The sequence below is a fragment of the Boleophthalmus pectinirostris genome, unplaced genomic scaffold (assembly GCF_026225935.1).
Source record: "Boleophthalmus pectinirostris isolate CB_2022bp ecotype Guang Dong unplaced genomic scaffold, ASM2622593v1 HiC_scaffold_5, whole genome shotgun sequence".
NCBI classification, from domain to species: Eukaryota; Metazoa; Chordata; class Actinopteri; order Gobiiformes; family Gobiidae; genus Boleophthalmus; species Boleophthalmus pectinirostris.
In genome coordinates, this window is record NW_026571404.1 from 22,122,280 (window position 1) to 22,140,627 (window position 18,348).

Below are 18,348 nucleotides of genomic sequence, written 5' to 3' on the forward strand. Positions count from 1 at the left end.
TTGAAGTCACAAGCTACAACTTTAACTCTCATTTAACAGCTTCATCCTAAGAGCATCAAGTCCTTGTGATCTCATGCCAACTGTGGAGTTTTGGGTCAAAATTAAATCAGAACTAACTTATTCCCATTTAATACATTTTTACTGCTATATGAGAGTGATTTTTTGTGTATCAGTTTTTATTGTTGATTTTCAGATTCTACAATGTGATGACATCATTATTCCAGGTGGGACAGTTTTATCTATTGATTAATCAATAGGAAAAAAAAAAAAAAAACTCAAACTTTTTTTTTTTTAAAATACATGACCCTAGAACTTGCTATATTTCAACCAAAATATGTATTTTGCCCAATATGAATATCTAATTTCTTAAATAGTATGGGCCTATAAAATGTTTTGGTGTCCCCTGACGGTCCAAACTTTCACTGTCTTCAGTTCGAGATAGTTTCCAAGACGTTCTGAGCTACAGTCTATCTCTTTGGTACTGTGAAGTGGAAGTGTTTTTTACTTGTTATAATTCTTAAGAACCTGCTTCATGTCCTGTTGGTCACTTCTTTAGGGGTTTGATGTTTCATATTACAAAAGGTTACAGACTCTTTGAGGCTGATTTTTATCCTGACGTTTTCAACTGTGATTATATGAATATATGATTTCCACGTTTATTAAATATTAGGGTTCGAGTCTATAAAATGTATTGATGTCATCTGAAACCCGATTGATTGATAAAGTGATAAACACACACTGAAGAGGGGCAGACGGGGCACGAGTAGGACACAGGCCTAGCCAATACAAAAACAAAAAACAAAACAAAAAAAAGATACTTGTAATTACAGACACACAATTTCAAATAATACCACAAAAACTTGCCCCCAAAACCTGCCCCAAAAACCTGTCACGTCATCTGAAACCTTACCGACAGTTGGCCCCGCCCCTCCGCTGGGACCAGAGCGCGTAACGTCACGTCGGTGGCGGTGGTCTGTGCTCAGTGATCGCACTCAGAAGGAGCCGACTGACAACAGCAGCTCTGCTCCACAAAAACACACTAGCCTCCACTTAGCTGCCGCAGAGGACGCGTGGATTTACAAAACTACTACATCGACCATGGACTGAGTTGGCTGCAGGCAGGAGCGAGAAAAGGTGAGGGACTTTTTAGTGGGTTGATCGAGCACTTTGTATCTCCACATTTCACAGTCACGCTTCAGTCAAGTGTTGAAAAGTTAACTCACAGTTACTCCTTATCTGCGTAAATTTGACATCGATTAGATCAGTTTTTTGGGTTCTCTCTTACCATATGGGAACTTTGTCAGACCAACAAGTGTGAATAATTCTTCTGATTAAAAAAAACAAACCCGCGGGCAAATTTCCTGTAACCCAACTGAGCCAACAGCGCGTCAAGTTCGACTATACTGTCTTTGAAGCTGTCCTATACACACATCACTGTAAGTTATATGTCCCCGCGCCTCCAATACGGAGCTGGACCAGATAAAATGTTTCACATCACATGAGTTACATTTTCCACTGTTGCTCTGCATACAAGTGTGGAGCGAGCTGCTATGTTTAGACAGAGAAATGTCCAAGCCACATTTTCCCTTAACAAAGGCAGGGTGGACCATATGACTAATGTAACAAATCTGTAAAGTGGGAAATATTTCCGTTCTTTAAAGGTCCTATATTACGCAAAAAATAGTCTTGTGAGCTTTAAGCCATGTTAAAATGTTGATACCTAATCAAGAACATACCTGGACTTGTGTTTTATTTTATTCACTCGTTTGAGTAAGCACAAAATGCTCTGTTCCATCTTGTGATGTCATGAAGCAATAGCTACTTTTAATTTGTTGTTTATTAGAGATTTGCAATTCTAGATCTGAAATTATCCAAATGATTCTGATGAAGGTGTATGGAGTTTAAAAACACAGTGGAGCACATCCTTTATTGCCACATGACATCTCAAGGTGGAACAGAGTGTATTCTGTTTGAGAGAAGAATTCATTCTAAATGTGCAGGAACTGTGTGTTAAACTTGGATGAAACGAAACACAACTTTAGGTCTGTTTTTAATGAGGAAACAACACTTCATAACAGATCGGAAAATAGCTTAATATGGGCTCTATAAGCCTATCAACTTGCACAGTCTTCAGTATCAGATTGTTTAATACCAAGACGTTCTGGGTTACAATCTCTCAGCTATCTCTTTTGGTTGTTGTTGAAGTGTTTTGTTTTGTTAGTTTTTTTGTTTGTTTTTAATCTTGTCATACGTCTTAACAAATCGCCAGCTTCTTGTGCTGTTGATCACTTCTTACTCATGTTGCTGTTTTAATGTTGTGAAATTTTAGTTTCTTAGTGGTTGCATATTGATGTGTTCATTTCCTCCCAGATGCAAACCGTGTGTGATTACTTCAACAAAGCTAGTTCTCATTTTTATTTAATTACTTTATTTCTTTACATTTGGATTTGGAGATATTTCAAGTCTCTGAACTAGGCTGGGACTGTTGTGGGACAAGAGTTATTTATAAGTTGAGCTTTGTAATATTATTTCCCCAGGGCAATATATTTTTTTGGCTCCAACGCCTATTTCTTCTTAAAGGTTGAATTTGATAACCATTAACAATGAAAAAGAACAAACCCCTCTTGCAGGTATTGTACACAACAAGATTTATTGTGTCTGATGAAACTTTTCTTAAAACTATACCAATAACAAATTTAATAGCACACTGACTCACTTTTACATGCTCTTTTCATAACTTTTGTAACTTCATTTTTTTCTGTCACATTTTTAGGTCAGGCTAAATGAGACTAAGACCGGGGGCTGCTGCTAATTATGGGCTCGTCCCATTAGGTCTGTGTCAGTTAAACATGTGAGCTATTAACTCTGAATTGGCCAACATTTATATCAACCTCTTCATTATGTAGAGCCTTGCATTTAAATAGCCTGGACCTGGGGCATGAGCTAGGCTGCAAGAGAAAGTTGGTTTGAATGAATGCCTTTACCTGGACGTGTGCCTGATCTCCTTATCACATAACTGGAGGTGAGTGTTAAACTAATCTGCACGCACAGAAGGCTCCCTGTGTGCAGTACTATCGGAGGTAGAGTGCCCAAAAATGATACTCAAGTAAAAGCACTTAAATACTTGCGTTTACGTTTTAATATTAAGGTATTACTTATAGGTACTTTGTGTAACTTTACTGGTAGACGGTTTGTTTCTATGAATATGTCATTGCTCTGCCTGGAATGTTTTACAGTATGACATTAGCCCTATTTTATTCACTCACAGGAGGTTTTACAACCCAAAAACAGGTATTCTGACTGTGAAAAGGGTTGCCTCTCCACAGATCTGAACTGTAACTTGATTTGGTTTGGTCTTCGTCAAGATAGAAATGTTTTATACCGTACTGTGAAACATTCCAGACAAAGCAATAACCTCTCCATGGAGAAAAGCATTTTACAGGCCCTCCACCAGAAAAGTAACATAATGCACTTTTAAAATACTATTAATGACTTAAATAATATAAAATAATATGATGATAAATTATAAGAATGTCTGATTTATGTAATTGAAAGGACAAAACTTTTTCCTGGGCTTGACCATCACAATTCGAAAAACTAAGATCTCGAATCGAATTCTTGCTGTTCCTTTTTATTAATTTCTTGTATGTTTACCCTCAACACTATTTATGTCTTTTTATATTTTAAGAAATAAATAAATAAAGTCATATTTGAAGGAGTAGAGCAAGAAAGACAAATGTTAACATTCACAGTTCAAGCACTTAAGTATGTACTTGAGTATATGTAACTGTACTAGGCTTCTGCTTACAATAAATTTGTGCTAAAACAAATGTAGATATTAAACAGAAAATAATATAGCTCTTTGTTGTGAGAAACCTTCTATTGATTTGTATGAAAACATATGTCACAAATATCTAACAGCATTAAATAAGACTTCGCTCTTTCCTTCCCCTTTTCCTGTCATTGTCACCATATTGGGAAGCAAGCTCATTCAAAATGTCAGCAACACTCCCCAGTATAGTCCTGACATTCGCTAATGGATGCTATGCTGAGTTTTTATTGGAGCAGAGACATTACTGGTTATTGGAAGAAGATTAGGTTTCAAAATGTTTTGCTTTCACATTGTTGGTAATTTGGGGATGACAATAGTTACTATACTCAAGCTGTTTACAAAATGCTGTTGTGCCACTTCTGTAAGAGGATATCACTGTCCTATTCAGATATTACTTGTCAATCCAATAGAAGTGTGCTAAAGCATGTCTTTAAATAAAATGATTAATGTTTCAGTGTAACAACTGTGAAATTATTAAAATTACCTACAAAAATGTTGAAATATCTTATTTGGAGCCCGACCGATATATCGGTTGGTCGATATTATCGGCTGATATGGGCAACTTTAGGCATATCGGCTATCGGCCGATATGCTTGCTGATAGGGGCCGATATTTCACGTGGGCATGTTATACCTCGTTATAAAGCTTAGACTCTCTACATTCTGTTCATTTAATCCAATTTACAGACAGATAAATGTCCTCATTTGTGGCTCCACATCAGTATTTATCTACGGAGTCATTTGTCAGTGTGTGTCCGTACTGTCCCTGAACACACCACAGAGTCGCGTCACTCACGTGTGTTGTTTACAACTGCAGACATAGATCCAAACACTGAGATTATATTCTTTTTACGGACAATCGGTTTGAGTCTGGATTAAAAGGACATTTATTAGTGCAGATTTGTGATGTGAGGAGGAGCCTGTATGAGCGGTGAGTGTTGGAAATATGTCGACTCTGAAGCTAGTTTTTGTCATTTGTTATGGGTTAGCTGCTGTAGCTCCCGCACATAAACAGACTGTTTTCTATTGATCTGTTCTAAAGTGACTATATTGGCCGTATATTTGCTACTGGACCTGCACTGATATGTAAATGAGCTGTGAATAGACGTGTGAATTATGACATTTCCACATATAATTAATTACTGCGGCGCGCACGTATTTACGGCTAAAGGCTAATAGCGCTACTTTCTTTACTAGTTATGGGTCCGTCGCGAACGAAATGACTCTTAGAACCGGCTCTTTGAAGGGAACGACGGGAGCCTGATCCTTATTGGGAGCCGTGTTTTCTCTTTTTCTCACTTTTTTCCTGTTCACGCCGCGTGATTCGTGGTTTGACAGCGGCAGCGGCTAAAAACGAAACTTTGAGAAATTTGCGTACGTAGGATTAAAAAAAATAAAAATAAAAAAACGAGCATATTTGACTAGTTTAGCATAAAATAAATAAGTCCCGGTTTAGTCCTTTTTCAGTCCTGGTTTAGACCTGGTTCAGTCCTGATTCAGTCCTGCTTTAGACGTGCTTGCAACAAAACAATCTGAAGAGCCACTTGGGAGTCAAAAGAACCAGCAGCTTTTAGTGAGCCGAGCCAGAAGAGCCGGTTCTCTAAAAAGAATTGGAATACCCATCACTAGTGTCTAGAATGTGATGCAAAAATGCGATTAAGCCAACCTACTGTCTGTAAATATGATGTAAAGAGGCAGAATAACAATAAATGTTGCCTAAATAAACCCAATTTAAAATCCACCAGAGCCAAACCTACGTTTTTTAAACAATTCAACATTTATAGTGAATTTTTACATCACTAAATATATCGGCGATTATATCGGCTATCGGCAGCGCCAACTCCCATTATATCGGTTTCATATCGGCCACAGCAAAATCCATATCGGCCAGGCTCTAATCTTATTTGCATTATTCATTTATTTTTACAGCATTTTTAAACAACATACTTAATATTCAATTACAAACTATGTAAACTATTAATTTTATACTTCTTTGTACCAACCCAAAAATGTTTTATGGGACAGAAGAAGGCTTGTCTTTTTATAGCGCTGCAGCTTTACAAGTATTTAGCCATAAAAAAAACAACTAAATAATTTTGTTGCATTTCCTGTACAATGATGCCTCTTTTTCAGGCACAAAGGGGGAAGTCGGTCACTATAAGCTTACCGCAGAGAGTGTTAAAGGTATACTTACATATGACATATTTTCCTTTTTATATTATTAATACTTGATACTTCTTGTTTGCTAAACTTTGACAACCAGTCTATATTATTAAGCTACAGTGAAGTGTCTGCAGTAAGATAACAGTTAGACAAAGACACATGAGGAACTCCAGACATGAGCCACATTTGTGTGGTGAACTTCAGGTTACATTATCAGTCTACAACAGGAAGAACCCAGAGCCATAACTACAGTACAGAACAATGCTTTTATTGATGCTTGTTTGTTTAGGGCTTTTATGCACAAAACATGTTTGAGTGCACTTCTGATGTATTTCCATAGGCACATAGCTTCTGTGGTCAAACATTTGTACAGATTTTTCAGAAATGTTAGGTATTTGGTGGTGAAATCTGCCTGTAGGGTTGGGTGAGAAAAAAAAATAAAAAATTTTTCACTCTCTTTTCAATTCATCATGGTTTTTGATTGAGGTTTATTTTTCCTTACAAAGCACAAATTAAAATGGTTTATTTATTTTATTTACATAAACGAATGATAAATATGTGTCTTGTTTAGTTCAGTTTATCTGTCAAAAAGTATGAACTTTGATACAAAGAACATGCTTTTACTGACCACCTGTAGTCCTGTCACTAAAAAATATTTTTTTAAATCCAAGCTGATCATTAACATTTTGAAATGATTGGATCTTGGTTTGATTAAACATTGATTTGTTGCACAAATCCTCCATGGCTTATACATTTAATAAAGTCATCACACATTTTTTATTATTATTTTTTTAAATCTGTGAGGTTGCTACTTGGAGTCATTTACTAACCAATAGATGAATCAGTATTTATGGTAAATAGGGAACAATGAGTTTTTATTGACGCTGTGGAAGTTATTTTTTAGTTAAATGTATGGTGTAACTTTTATGTTTTGTTATATATAAACATGATTACATTTACATTTCATATTATTATTATGTAGTATGTTTCATTTTTTCATTTCATTTATTTATTTTTATATATTTTTTTCCTCTTATTTGAGCTCGAAAAGGAGTGGGAATACATACTCATTCTCTGGTTTTATTTACAAATGGAAGTTAGAATGTTTTGCATAAGTGCAGACCACAATGAAATACATTGTGTGTTTAGTTGTGATCTGTTGATGTGACTGTGTTTCATTAAAAGCTATACATTGTCAGTCATTATTTTGATTCTCTCCTTGCTTAAGATGGATGTTGCCTCAGTTGTAGTTACTTAGCAGTGACGGGTGTGGCTTGTCGCTAACCTCTGGGACAGCCTTATGTAAACGCCTCTAATACCAGTGAGCTCGGGCCAGCACATGGTTTCATTAGATGTACAATTCAGTCATCATCTGTTCACACAGTTGAGTCATGTGTCTGGATTAAGTGTGACATGTTTTTGCAGTGCATTACACATGTTCTTCCACAGGCTGTGTGCTTTTACCCAACAACATGCTACACTTTGGATTACAGTGAGAGCTGCGTACACAGAGGTGACCTTTAGCTTGTGGAGCTGGAGTGACAAGTATTTGTTGATAATGAGAAATTCCTGTCTATTTTAAGTACGTCGAGGGGGGATTATTATGGGCTTTGTGTCCCACTGTCATCTTATATGGCAATGTGTATTCGTGGGAGCCTGTTGTGGGGCTAATTATTTAAATAGTGAGGAACAGACTCGACTGGTTTGTCCCAACAGTTGGACACACCCTGTTGTGCCTCAAGAGTTGAATGACCTAAGATCTCATTGAAGGGCTCTATAGTATCCCATATTCATGTTAATATTAACAACATTGTGTTAACAGTGGCCACTGAGCAGCACAGTTTAATATTGCACTGACTGTGATTAAAGCTAACACAAAAGCTATACACATTGTGCCTGCTCTGTTTGCTTATGTTAGTACATGCAGATATCCTCCTGGCCTCTGTCCTTTGAGAAAATAAAGTGGCTCGTGATGGTGACTGTAGACAGAGACAGCATGTCAACCGCTGGCTATTTCTGGAGCCCTCTGAGTGCTATGCTGCTAATAGAGCAACATTTATACAGAATCATATGAGCTCAGTTCAATCGGCCAGGTCTATCCTGTTGGAAAATGTCCAGAAAACCCAGCAGGAGGAACTTACATCAAAGGCAGTGTTACATATTACACAATAGCTTTAAACTGTATTACACATTTACATTAGCCTTCAAGCACAACAGATATTAGTTGAGAGCACACAGAAACATTTTGAAACATTGAAAGATTTGTGCATATTTTTCCTCTCAAAAGCCGAATGTGCTCTTTTAAAGCATTCAAAATGTGCTTGGGCAAAACTCATACTACACAAATTGAGACAAAGATTCCAGTATACAAATTTGGTCATTAATTAAATACGTTTAACATTGTGTTATGCTTGATTGCTATTTTTATTGTCAGTGAAACAAGTATTAAAAGTATTGCAGTATAATTTTTGAGGATTCTAGTTGTTGTAGGCCTGCTACAATAAAAAAAATTGAAGTCAATATAAACCTATAAACAACAATATAAACCTAACCATAAAGCAGAATTGTCCACAAAACAGTATTCTAAATGTAAGATATTGTTAAATATTGTTGAGATGCAATAAATAACAGAAAGAAACAGTTAAGCAATTAGTTTGTGTAATTTCATTTCATAATTCAATCTTCTACAACTCAAATCGTATCATATTACAGAAAAAATACAAAAAATGTCCCATTAGTACAAAGAAAAATTACCACGATAAAGACTGAATCCCCCCTAAATTATTGTTTCATTTAAAATATATTGAACAATAGCGTATTTATCATGACAGGTCTAATTGTAGTGACATGAAATTAAGAAAATGTCATTTATTATCAGCCTTATATATTGAATTAAAACTGTTTTTGGTGGTAACACTGCGAGTAATGTGTATCTGTTTACCTCCAATGGCCTAATGATTAACTCAACTCAGTGAGGCGGGCTTAAGGACATCTTCACTCCAGCATCAACACAAACTGCTGTTCCTGTTTATTATTTACCCAGGTGAGACACCCAAAAACTAAACTTGACTGGGGTATTTATTTACAACTATTTTGTAAAAAAGGCAGAGTGTGGCTTTTTCTGTTCCAAAATGTTCCCTAGTTAGTTTCATATATGCACTTATTCCAGGCACAGTTCAATGCATCTGTTTGATATCTAATGCAGATTCTGAGTGGTTACACGTTAACGATTCGTTTTTGGGTTTTTTTTGGTTTTTTTTAGAAATAATGGACTAACATTGATGTAATCAGTAACAAATGTTTGGCTCTCGAATTTGAACTGTGTGCTTGTGTGAAAATGGTGGGTGGGGCTTTTGAGGCGAGGTTAAAGAATGGGAGAACCTTACACAGGGCCTATTGATTTGCATTCAGTAAAGCTTAGTATATGTGAGTGTAAAACAGGAGTGAACCACCTGCTGCTGTGTGTGTGTTTGGGAACTTTCTGGTGGAGGGACTTGTAACTTCAAGGTAACACCATTTTGATTGAAAGCTGTACCTCACTTTTGAAGTTTAGTGCAGTTCAGAGCAGGCTTTGGCGTGCCTCAAAAGTGTGTAGTAGCTGAGATAAGACACCCCAGATGACAAGCGGCAACGTGTCTGTTCTTAAAAGCCAGTAAGTTTAAGTACTCCATTAATTTAAGTGCAAGAGGAAGTTTTGTTGTAGTCTTGAAGTGTTTTTTCTGTCTGGACAATACCATAAATGTTGTTAAGTGATCAAACTAAGATGAAGGAGTCAAGCCAATTTAAGCAAGTAACAACAAATGTTTGAAAATCATCTGGATTCATTTTTATTGTAACAACTTTTTATCTCTCATTAACATAGCTTTATAATTGCAAAGTTACACTGGAACTGAAAAAGCTTACTTCTTTAAGACGAGGAATGTACTGCTCCTTAAAATGTAGGAGCAGTACATTATGACAAAAAAAAGCATGTAGCCTTACTTTGCAAGATTACAAGATGTACCAAAATAATGTGGCTAGAAGAAGTAGGTTTGTCACAATAGCACATTTTTGAAGTGTGACACATTGCTGAAGTAATACTAAAACTAATTTATGCTACTGACACAATAACCCAAAAGCAGATTTCAACCACAAAACAATTCTGAATGTACAATATGACATGAGCTACAATAAATAAACTGCAGAATGAAACAGACTAGTACTTAGTTTGCATCTGTAATGTGTCAGAGAAGTTTAATGGTTTATGGCATAAATCTTATATATAGCCAAAAATTAACCACAACATGTCTCATTACGGTAAAGAAAATGTACACACGATAAATATTGGCCCCAAAAAACATATTGTACCAGCTTTCATATATTAAACGAAAGTCAATATTGTAATTATTGTGTGTAATTATTATGGTGTTCTAGGTGACCTCAGAGGGCTTAATGGTTCCTCAAATTCTTTAATGAGCCAATATTTTATGATACAAACTAAACCATTAGTTGTTAGTTTAACTTTTCATTTCTCTTTTCAGTTGTGTGTATGTTTCAGAGTTTACAAATGTAACATCCCAGCCCTAGCATTGATAGCAAATAGCCCTGATGACTACTTTTTGAAAAGTTTTGATGGTAGTTTTTGCAAACATGTTTACAGACTTTTTGTTTCTGTTTTTCAGGTGAAATTCTTTTATCTCATGTTCAGAAGTGATTTTCTCTAGAGGTGGTGATCACTATGGGGTAAGAGAGGGGAGAGAAGATTGATCAGGAAACAAGCCAAGGACGCACCCCCTCTTCCGCAGGTGACTTCAACAAGTTTGTGTATGATGTGGAGAAACACATTGTACATTTTTAGATTTAAGTAGTTTGATTGTGATTGTGATTAAAGTTTAGAGTTGTTTCTGTGGAACCAAAAGGCCTGTTTAGTCTGCATTACCATTGTTTTCTATTTACAACAGGCCCAGCCCCCGCTCAGGTGTGATAGTTTACTCAAACACACTTTTATCATTTGCAAATCTGTGGTCAAACATAGGCTTTCTTTGTGCTCTCTATCAGTGGAAAATGTAATCAGTGTGCTACACTGTTGTTTTGAATCCTTGTCAATCTGGTTGCCTGCGGCCTGTGGGTGCTTGGAGCATTGGCACCAGGCTTTTTTTTTAGTAATTTAGGACAGTATTTATATAAAAATCACATATTTAATATTTACTCAAATATCTCACTGCCCCTCATAGCCATAAACTTTAAAGTACGTATGACAGATTTTTATGATTTTCTAATTTTTTTTTATTTTTTCAAATTTTTTTCTTAATTTGGTGGGATTATATCTATTTTAAATAGAAATGATAGTTTTACAAATAGCAGTTTGTGAAGAAACGCTGAAAAATCAGTTGAAAATGACAGGAAGTAGAGAGTTCACACACTGATGACATCACATTAGGGAGAATTCTTCCTACAAGTTCAGCAGACTTTACACTCAAGAAGCAAATTTTTCTGATACTTTCAACATGATTAAAAAAAAAAAAGATGTTTTCTTATGTTTGTATTTGTCAAATAATAATTTCTGTGTACATTAGAGGAGTTTAACTGGGTAACAATTATAAATTCCCTACTGTGATGTCATGATTTCCAACCAGGAAGTAAAATTTTAATCTAAAAAACTGCCAAATTAGACAAATGATATATTATAATCTTAACAGTGTTTTAGTAAAACAGTGTAATCTAACCAGTTTTAGGCACTTTTTGTAAAATTCTGTAAAATGTACATAGCTATAAGTACAAATCCGGTGACACTTAACGCTTAATTAGACGTCTGAAAGCTGTAGTCTTGTCAACATGTTGTTGGGCTCTTTTCTGAGGATAGCCGTTACCCCACCCACTCATTTCCCAGAAGTCCCCTCCATGTTGGTACAGCAGGCAGGAAGGCGTAATTATCCATGAGAAGAAAGCAGAGAGACAGAAAATGTGGAGAAACAAGGATGAGCAGAATCTCCCATGAACCACAAGCGAGACTAATGTACACTGACTGGGATGCTCTTACAGGAGTATCGCATTATAGCATTTAACATAAAATAACACAGAGTCAAGGGTGAGTGCAAAGGAGAAGGCAGGTGAAGAGCAGCTGGTGTTGCTAGGAGGCTGAAAGAATAACACAATACACAGGACGCATGCAGCAGTGCAGAAGGCATAGCCCATACCCAGGTGATGTGATGTATTGTAAACTAATGTGTTCATTGAACTGCATTGTTATTTATTAAAATATTATTTTATAGTTGTATAATTTAGCTCAAAAGTTTAAATTGTAACCATAGTATTAGTATAAATAAATAATTATAAATTTAAATTTAATTAAAAATATAAATCAATGATTTCCTGTATGCTTGTTCCTCATCTCTCACTGAACATTGTATGCTGGAGCCTGATGAACTATCTCTGTTGATGTACATTTCCTGTTGCTATTTGTGCAGATTTTGACTAAAGACTGCTATTTAGAGTGACGTCTGCTTTCATCATTGTCCATTAAAATGTCATTAACAGGTGGCTTTTCCTGACCTGCACTAAAAGAAAATTGTGGCTCAGACTGAAAAAAAAATCAATGCTTACATTAAGGCTTCCTGCTCCTCCCTGCCTTGTGTGGACTAGATACATCTTAATGTGTACTTTCCTATCACTGCTAAGCTGCATTAGGAAATCATGTTGTGTTGCATCTTGTATTTTAGCGGGCCATTTCTTGCTATGAGTGGTGGTGTTCTGTTTCTAAGTCTCTTTGTTTGTGTCCAGGTGGTGCAAGGTGCAGGTCCCTGTCATGGCGCTACGGGTGAGGCTCAAGGTTGTGGTGACTGTGATGATGGTCAACCTGTTCATTTTTATTATCATCTCTCGACACCACAGCCAGGACAAAAACAGGTCAAAGATTGTTATCCCATCCAAACCATTTTGGAACAAGCTGGTTCCTCATACTGCATATTGGAACTGGCAGCAGCAGATCCTGGATATTCATAACAACCCTGTCATTTTGGCTAATTCCACTCTGCCAGAGTTACCAGGATGGCTCAATGACACCAGAGCTGGTTCTGACCCCTGCCAGCCTGACCTCAGTGTCACCACTAAAATAAAGGACTACAACTCTCTACCACAGCGCTTTAAGGACTTCCTTATTTACATGCGCTGTCGCTCATACCCTCTTAAGGTGGACCAGCCAGACATTTGTAAGGAGCCCCCATTCCTGCTGTTGGCCATTAAGTCTCTGGCTCCACACTTTGACAGGCGCCAGGCCATCCGAGAGTCCTGGGGGCGGGCGGGCTCTTTGGGGAATCACACCATCATCACAGTCTTCCTACTGGGCAATGCCACTGCAGAAGACCACCACCCAGACCTGTCCGCAATGCTGCAGTACGAGAGTCAGTGTCACAAGGACATCATTCAGTGGGACTATAGAGACTCCTTCTTTAATCTTACAGTCAAAGAAATTTTATTCTTAGAGTGGATTCAAACTCGTTGCTCAGGTGCACGCTTCATTTTCAAAGGTGATGATGATGTGTTTGTTAACACTTATCGCATCCTGAAATTCCTCAAAGACCTTCCAGAGTCCAAGGCCAAAGACCTCTTTATAGGGGATGTGATCTTAAATGCAGGGCCACACAGAGACAAAAAGGTCAAATACTTTATCCCAGAGAGCATCTATGTGGGCATGTACCCACCGTACGCTGGGGGGGGGGGCTACCTCTACTCTGGGGACATTGCTGCTCGCCTACACAATGTGTCACAGCATGTGGCACTGTATCCCATTGACGATGTGTACACAGGCATGTGCCTCAGGAAGCTAGGGCTGTCCCCAGAGAAGCATAAAGGCTTTAGGACATTTAACATTGAAGAGAAATACAGATCAAACCCCTGTGCGTACAACAGCTTAATGCTGGTTCACCCCAGGACCCCACAGGAGATGATCCAAATCTGGGCCTGGCTCAGCAGCCCCAACCTGACCTGTCAGTGATGTCTGCAGAAAGCCCAGCCTAAGGATGGGGAAAAAATAAGACTATGGGGACCTTTGCCTGAAGGTCAAGGTCAAGTGATATTATTTATTTTTAAAGGTGGCAGCTGTACGTTTGGCTGTTATTGTGATACCATACAGCCTTGAAGCAATGCTAGTGATACATTGTGCAGGCAACATAGTATTTTCTTTCACAAAATCTGAGCTGTGCTAACTCTGCTTTGCTTTAGAATGGGCTGTACCAGACTTGTTACATTGATCATTGTGTGTGTGCACATATTTATACAATAACTATTTATATAACCCTTACAAAGCTTTAACACTGTGTGTCAGCTCATTGAAGAGCCTCTAAATGCTGTATTATGAAAACAAGTGGCCCAAACTGAGGCAGTATTCTCTTTGGATTTCAGTATAAGGTTTTAGACATAAAATTGTATACGCATTGTAAGTATTGTCTTCAGTTGAAGACTTGTGAACATTGAAAACCTTGTGAGTCCGAAGTGAACACATCCTCAGTGACTGTTGCTGGAGACTGTGCTGCTATTACTGCCCACACTCCTCAGAGTATTATGATGTGCTGCAGCCTAGGCAATTCTACTCATGATGCTGTGTAGACTCTGCTATAAACATTTTCACAGCTATTAGTTTTTCCTCATATATCAATAATCCGTTAAACTAAGAGCTCTAAGTTTTGCTCAGCGGGTCTGGGTGTGGTTTATCAGAGAAAAACCTCCCATTTGAATTAGACAACTCTTGTATCAAGATGTACCTCTATGTTTTTCTTATTTGAAGGCACAGTGACTGTTTTTTTTTTTTGTTTTTTTGTTTTTTAAACCAAGCAAAACCTGTATTTTAAGATGTTACACTTTTATTACAAAGATATTGTTTATTTTATCAAAGTGACAGCTGATAATAGTATCCCAAATCTATTGGTATCAATGTCGGAGAAGAAAAGTTGCATGTATGTGCTGTGTGCAAGGTAGATCTTAAGCTTTTTATGAACCCAGAGAAAGGCACTTCTTTCTTTAGTAGAAAGTTTAAGTTAAAATTGTGAATGTCTCAAGAGTCTATCATTTACTACTATCAGAGGAAGAGAGTCTATTTCAGTATTTATGTTAACAGACTCTGAAGTGGCATGAATGTACTGTAAAATTCAGCCCAAATTATCTTGACAAAGGTAATACTCTCTGTTGGCACTCCCTCTGCTGGTCAGAATGGAGAGTGACACAATAACCTTGAGGCCTTAATAAATCCTTTCTCTACATCTATTTAATTAAGTTGATAAAGGTATTTTTTTTCTGAACTTGCTGTACTCTTCCCCTGTATGCTTGTAAAGGTAAAGATACATATGATAAAATGAAGAAATTAAGCCAAATTGATATGATTTTGTACTGATTTAAATACTACTTTACTTTAATACTTTTAATGAGCACACATTTACAATCTTATGTTCTGTTCATACCAAATAGGTGGATAGTCTTTTGCTGCAGTTTGTGACTACTTGAAATGTTTACAATGTCCTTTTTCACCTGAAGGGTTTTGGCCAGAACTTGGATAATGGTCAGTTTTAAGTATTCTAGTCTTTAGTTTATGTTTCTAATAGGCCTATGCATGCACCTAATCTTCATTTCATTGCTTTACCTTTAAGTGTCACTTCACCATCCATCCTTTTGATAATTTACAAATATTGACAATAATCTACTCTTTTGAACCAGAAAACCAAAATGGTCAGTGAATAAAGTAATGTCCATTTCCAATGACCTCACTTTGATTTCTGTTTTTAATGTTACTTCTGCACTAGAATTTTTGAGGTCCTCACCCTAATTGTGCCTAAAGTTTCTATGCTCTGTATTCTGCAACCACCTAAGACTATTTCACATCTGTGGCCTAGAATGTCTTGACTCTTAAAATAAAGATTTATTTTTCTGTTTTGTACATTCTGTTCTGTCGTTTCTCCATTGTCCTTATTACACCATCTTAATTGTGTATGAAATACACGTTTTAAACCTTTGTCTAGAATGGGATCACCACTAGAGGGGGCTAGAGTTCAATTACAACCTGCTGAGTTAGGCTTGGCATATCCTTGCCTGTTTGGAAACACACCAACTGCTTTGAGAAACACAAATAAAAAGCTATTGGTTTGTGCGTGTTTTCACTGCACCAAAAGGGGGGCTTCATCTGTAATATGAATTAATTAGGGCTATGCCATACCAGAGCTAAAGACAGTATAAGGCTACTAAAGTAAACTGCTTATTTTGATTTGTATTAAATGGCAAACAGTAGGCTAACAAAAATACATTAGGTCTACAAGATGTGTTCATTTAGTCCTTGGGTAAAGTTCTCTTTTTGACCTTGATGTCATTAAACATTCGATTTTGTTTGAAATTACTATGCTTGTACTTGTACATTTGAGATTTTTTCCCTTTCTGTTCCCACTAGTGGGAGATTATTTCTTTTATATATAGTATAGTGTCATCTTTTTACCCCTATTGTTAAGTCTTTTGACTCAATATTTTCTCATGGTAGGAAAAATAAAGATGATCTTATTTCACAATTTATTAACCGGGACTGTTGCAGGATGTTTCCTGAGACTTTATTTTCCAAGTTCAACGCCATCAAACATTAAAATGGGCCTGTATAAAAATCCAGTCAGTTGGTAATCTGCTGGACAAAAAAATGGAAGATGATAACTCCAACTGGGACAGGAACCAAAATAGTGTACAGTTTTGAATTATAATAAAAGGCACATGGCCGATGACTTTAGTTTTCAGATTAAATTTACTCCTGAGATTTAAATTGTTTGGATGAGCGAGGACTTCTACGGACGATGCACTTGGGACTTTGTCCATAGCCTGAAAGGATGACATCATCGGCCTGCTGCTGGGAAGATGTGGCTGATGCAGCGAAGCCTTCTTCCCAGAACACACAGAGCACAATTATTAAATGCCATTATGGTTTGAGACTCACTGACTTTATAGTTAGTTTTAACAAATAAAATCATTCTACCCAGAAGAACTAACACACCCAAGACTCCCCGGAGAAGTGTCTTTTATATTGCATAAATAATTAATACTTTAAAGCATAGCATTGTATTTTGACATTTTTATTCCTTTAATTTGAAAGTTGCTTGCTTATAGTAGTTGCACTGAGAATACAGAACTCACTTAATCTCTTTGGCGCCATCAATTAGGCTTTGCTCTGGCTGAAAATACATTTTGATTATCCTCTTAAAAGATAAAATAAAATTTTATGAAATTAAATTATGAAAATCAAATCAAAGGGCTTTTTGCTCTGCGTTTAAGTTGCCTGGCAAATCCAGAATGATATCTCTATGTATTTTTATACAGAATGATATAGTCTTGTCCCCATGCCCTCTTGCATCTCAGACCTGGTCAAATGTGACCCAAATTTATTTCACTACAGATTAACAAAGTTTAGCACTATACATTGCAAGTATTGAAGAGGTGAGTATTCTGAATACCAAGCTCAATTTAATAAGATCACAAATAATCTGGGTCAAACCATTTACTGTGGTGGAGCAATGGTTGAACCAATTCTCCACAAGGACATGTAGCAAACGTGTTTTTATTCTTTAGTAGCAACCAATATTACACAACATTTTTATTAGGTCCTTTTATGCGTTATCTGTCTTACCCTATCAAAATGATAATGGCCAAAGCAAAGAGAAGGATGTTAAGACATGAAGGGTTTGGAAAGGATATGATGATGGCACTAGCCCCTGGAGTGATGTAGCTCAGGAAACTGATATCTGAAAAAAGAGGACAACTAAACAACAGAACATCATGGATACGAGGTGTGCTGGACAGGACAGCTGTATTGAACATGTTCTATGCTTAACAAGTACAAGTATATTATTAGTTTATAGACAAGCAATTTTAATTGTCTTTTTGTATCAAGAATAGATTCATAGTGATTCATTATGTTTTTTGGGTTTAACCCAACCTTCAATGCTATGGTAAATAAATGAGCTAAATGAAAATAATAATAATAATAATGCCAGTTTGTGTCTGTGATTGTATGTTGTTCAGGTGTTTGTTGTCATAGAGAAAGGTCCTTGAGCTAGAACCATATCAAATGCCAAAGCTGACTACATAAAATGTTACTTAAAGGCCCTTAGGCAGAGGCACATTTTAGAATAATTATAATATTGACAAGTTTGAACCTTGATTTATGAGAATTCTACTCGTAAATCAATGGTTGAAATATACTGCATTTGCCTATCCTGATATTCTTTTATTGGTATTGTGATGTAACTGGGGCAGGTCATTGCTAAACTCTGTGGCAGCATTTTGCATGATTACTTTAAAAGACTCTTTAAAATAGACTGCAATAGTAATGAATTAAATTATTGCCATTGAGTTGCC

At 36.7% G+C, this 18,348-nt stretch overlaps 1 protein-coding gene across 2 annotated transcripts; it reads left to right on the forward strand.

Moving 5' to 3' along the window:
- Window positions 1–949: 949 nt before the first annotated feature.
- Window positions 950–15,898, forward strand: b3gnt2b (UDP-GlcNAc:betaGal beta-1,3-N-acetylglucosaminyltransferase 2b). Of its 2 annotated transcripts, XM_055162498.1 has the most exons (3): window positions 950–1,134; window positions 10,656–10,778; window positions 12,754–15,898. In XM_055162498.1, exon 3 carries the CDS (start codon window positions 12,779–12,781, stop codon window positions 13,964–13,966), a length of 1,188 nt encoding a protein of 395 aa, XP_055018473.1. In that variant the 5' UTR covers window positions 950–1,134; window positions 10,656–10,778; window positions 12,754–12,778; the 3' UTR covers window positions 13,967–15,898. The 2 variants fall into 2 exon arrangements, with proteins under 2 accessions (XP_055018473.1, XP_055018474.1); XM_055162499.1 differs by lacking the exon at window positions 10,656–10,778.
- The last annotated feature ends 2,450 nt before the right edge of the window (window positions 15,899–18,348 follow it).

Excerpts from the sequence above, each read along its gene's own strand:
- b3gnt2b (XM_055162498.1), top strand. The coding sequence starts at position 12,779 with ATGGCGCTACGGGTGAGGCTCAAGGTTGTGGTGACTGTGATGATGGTC.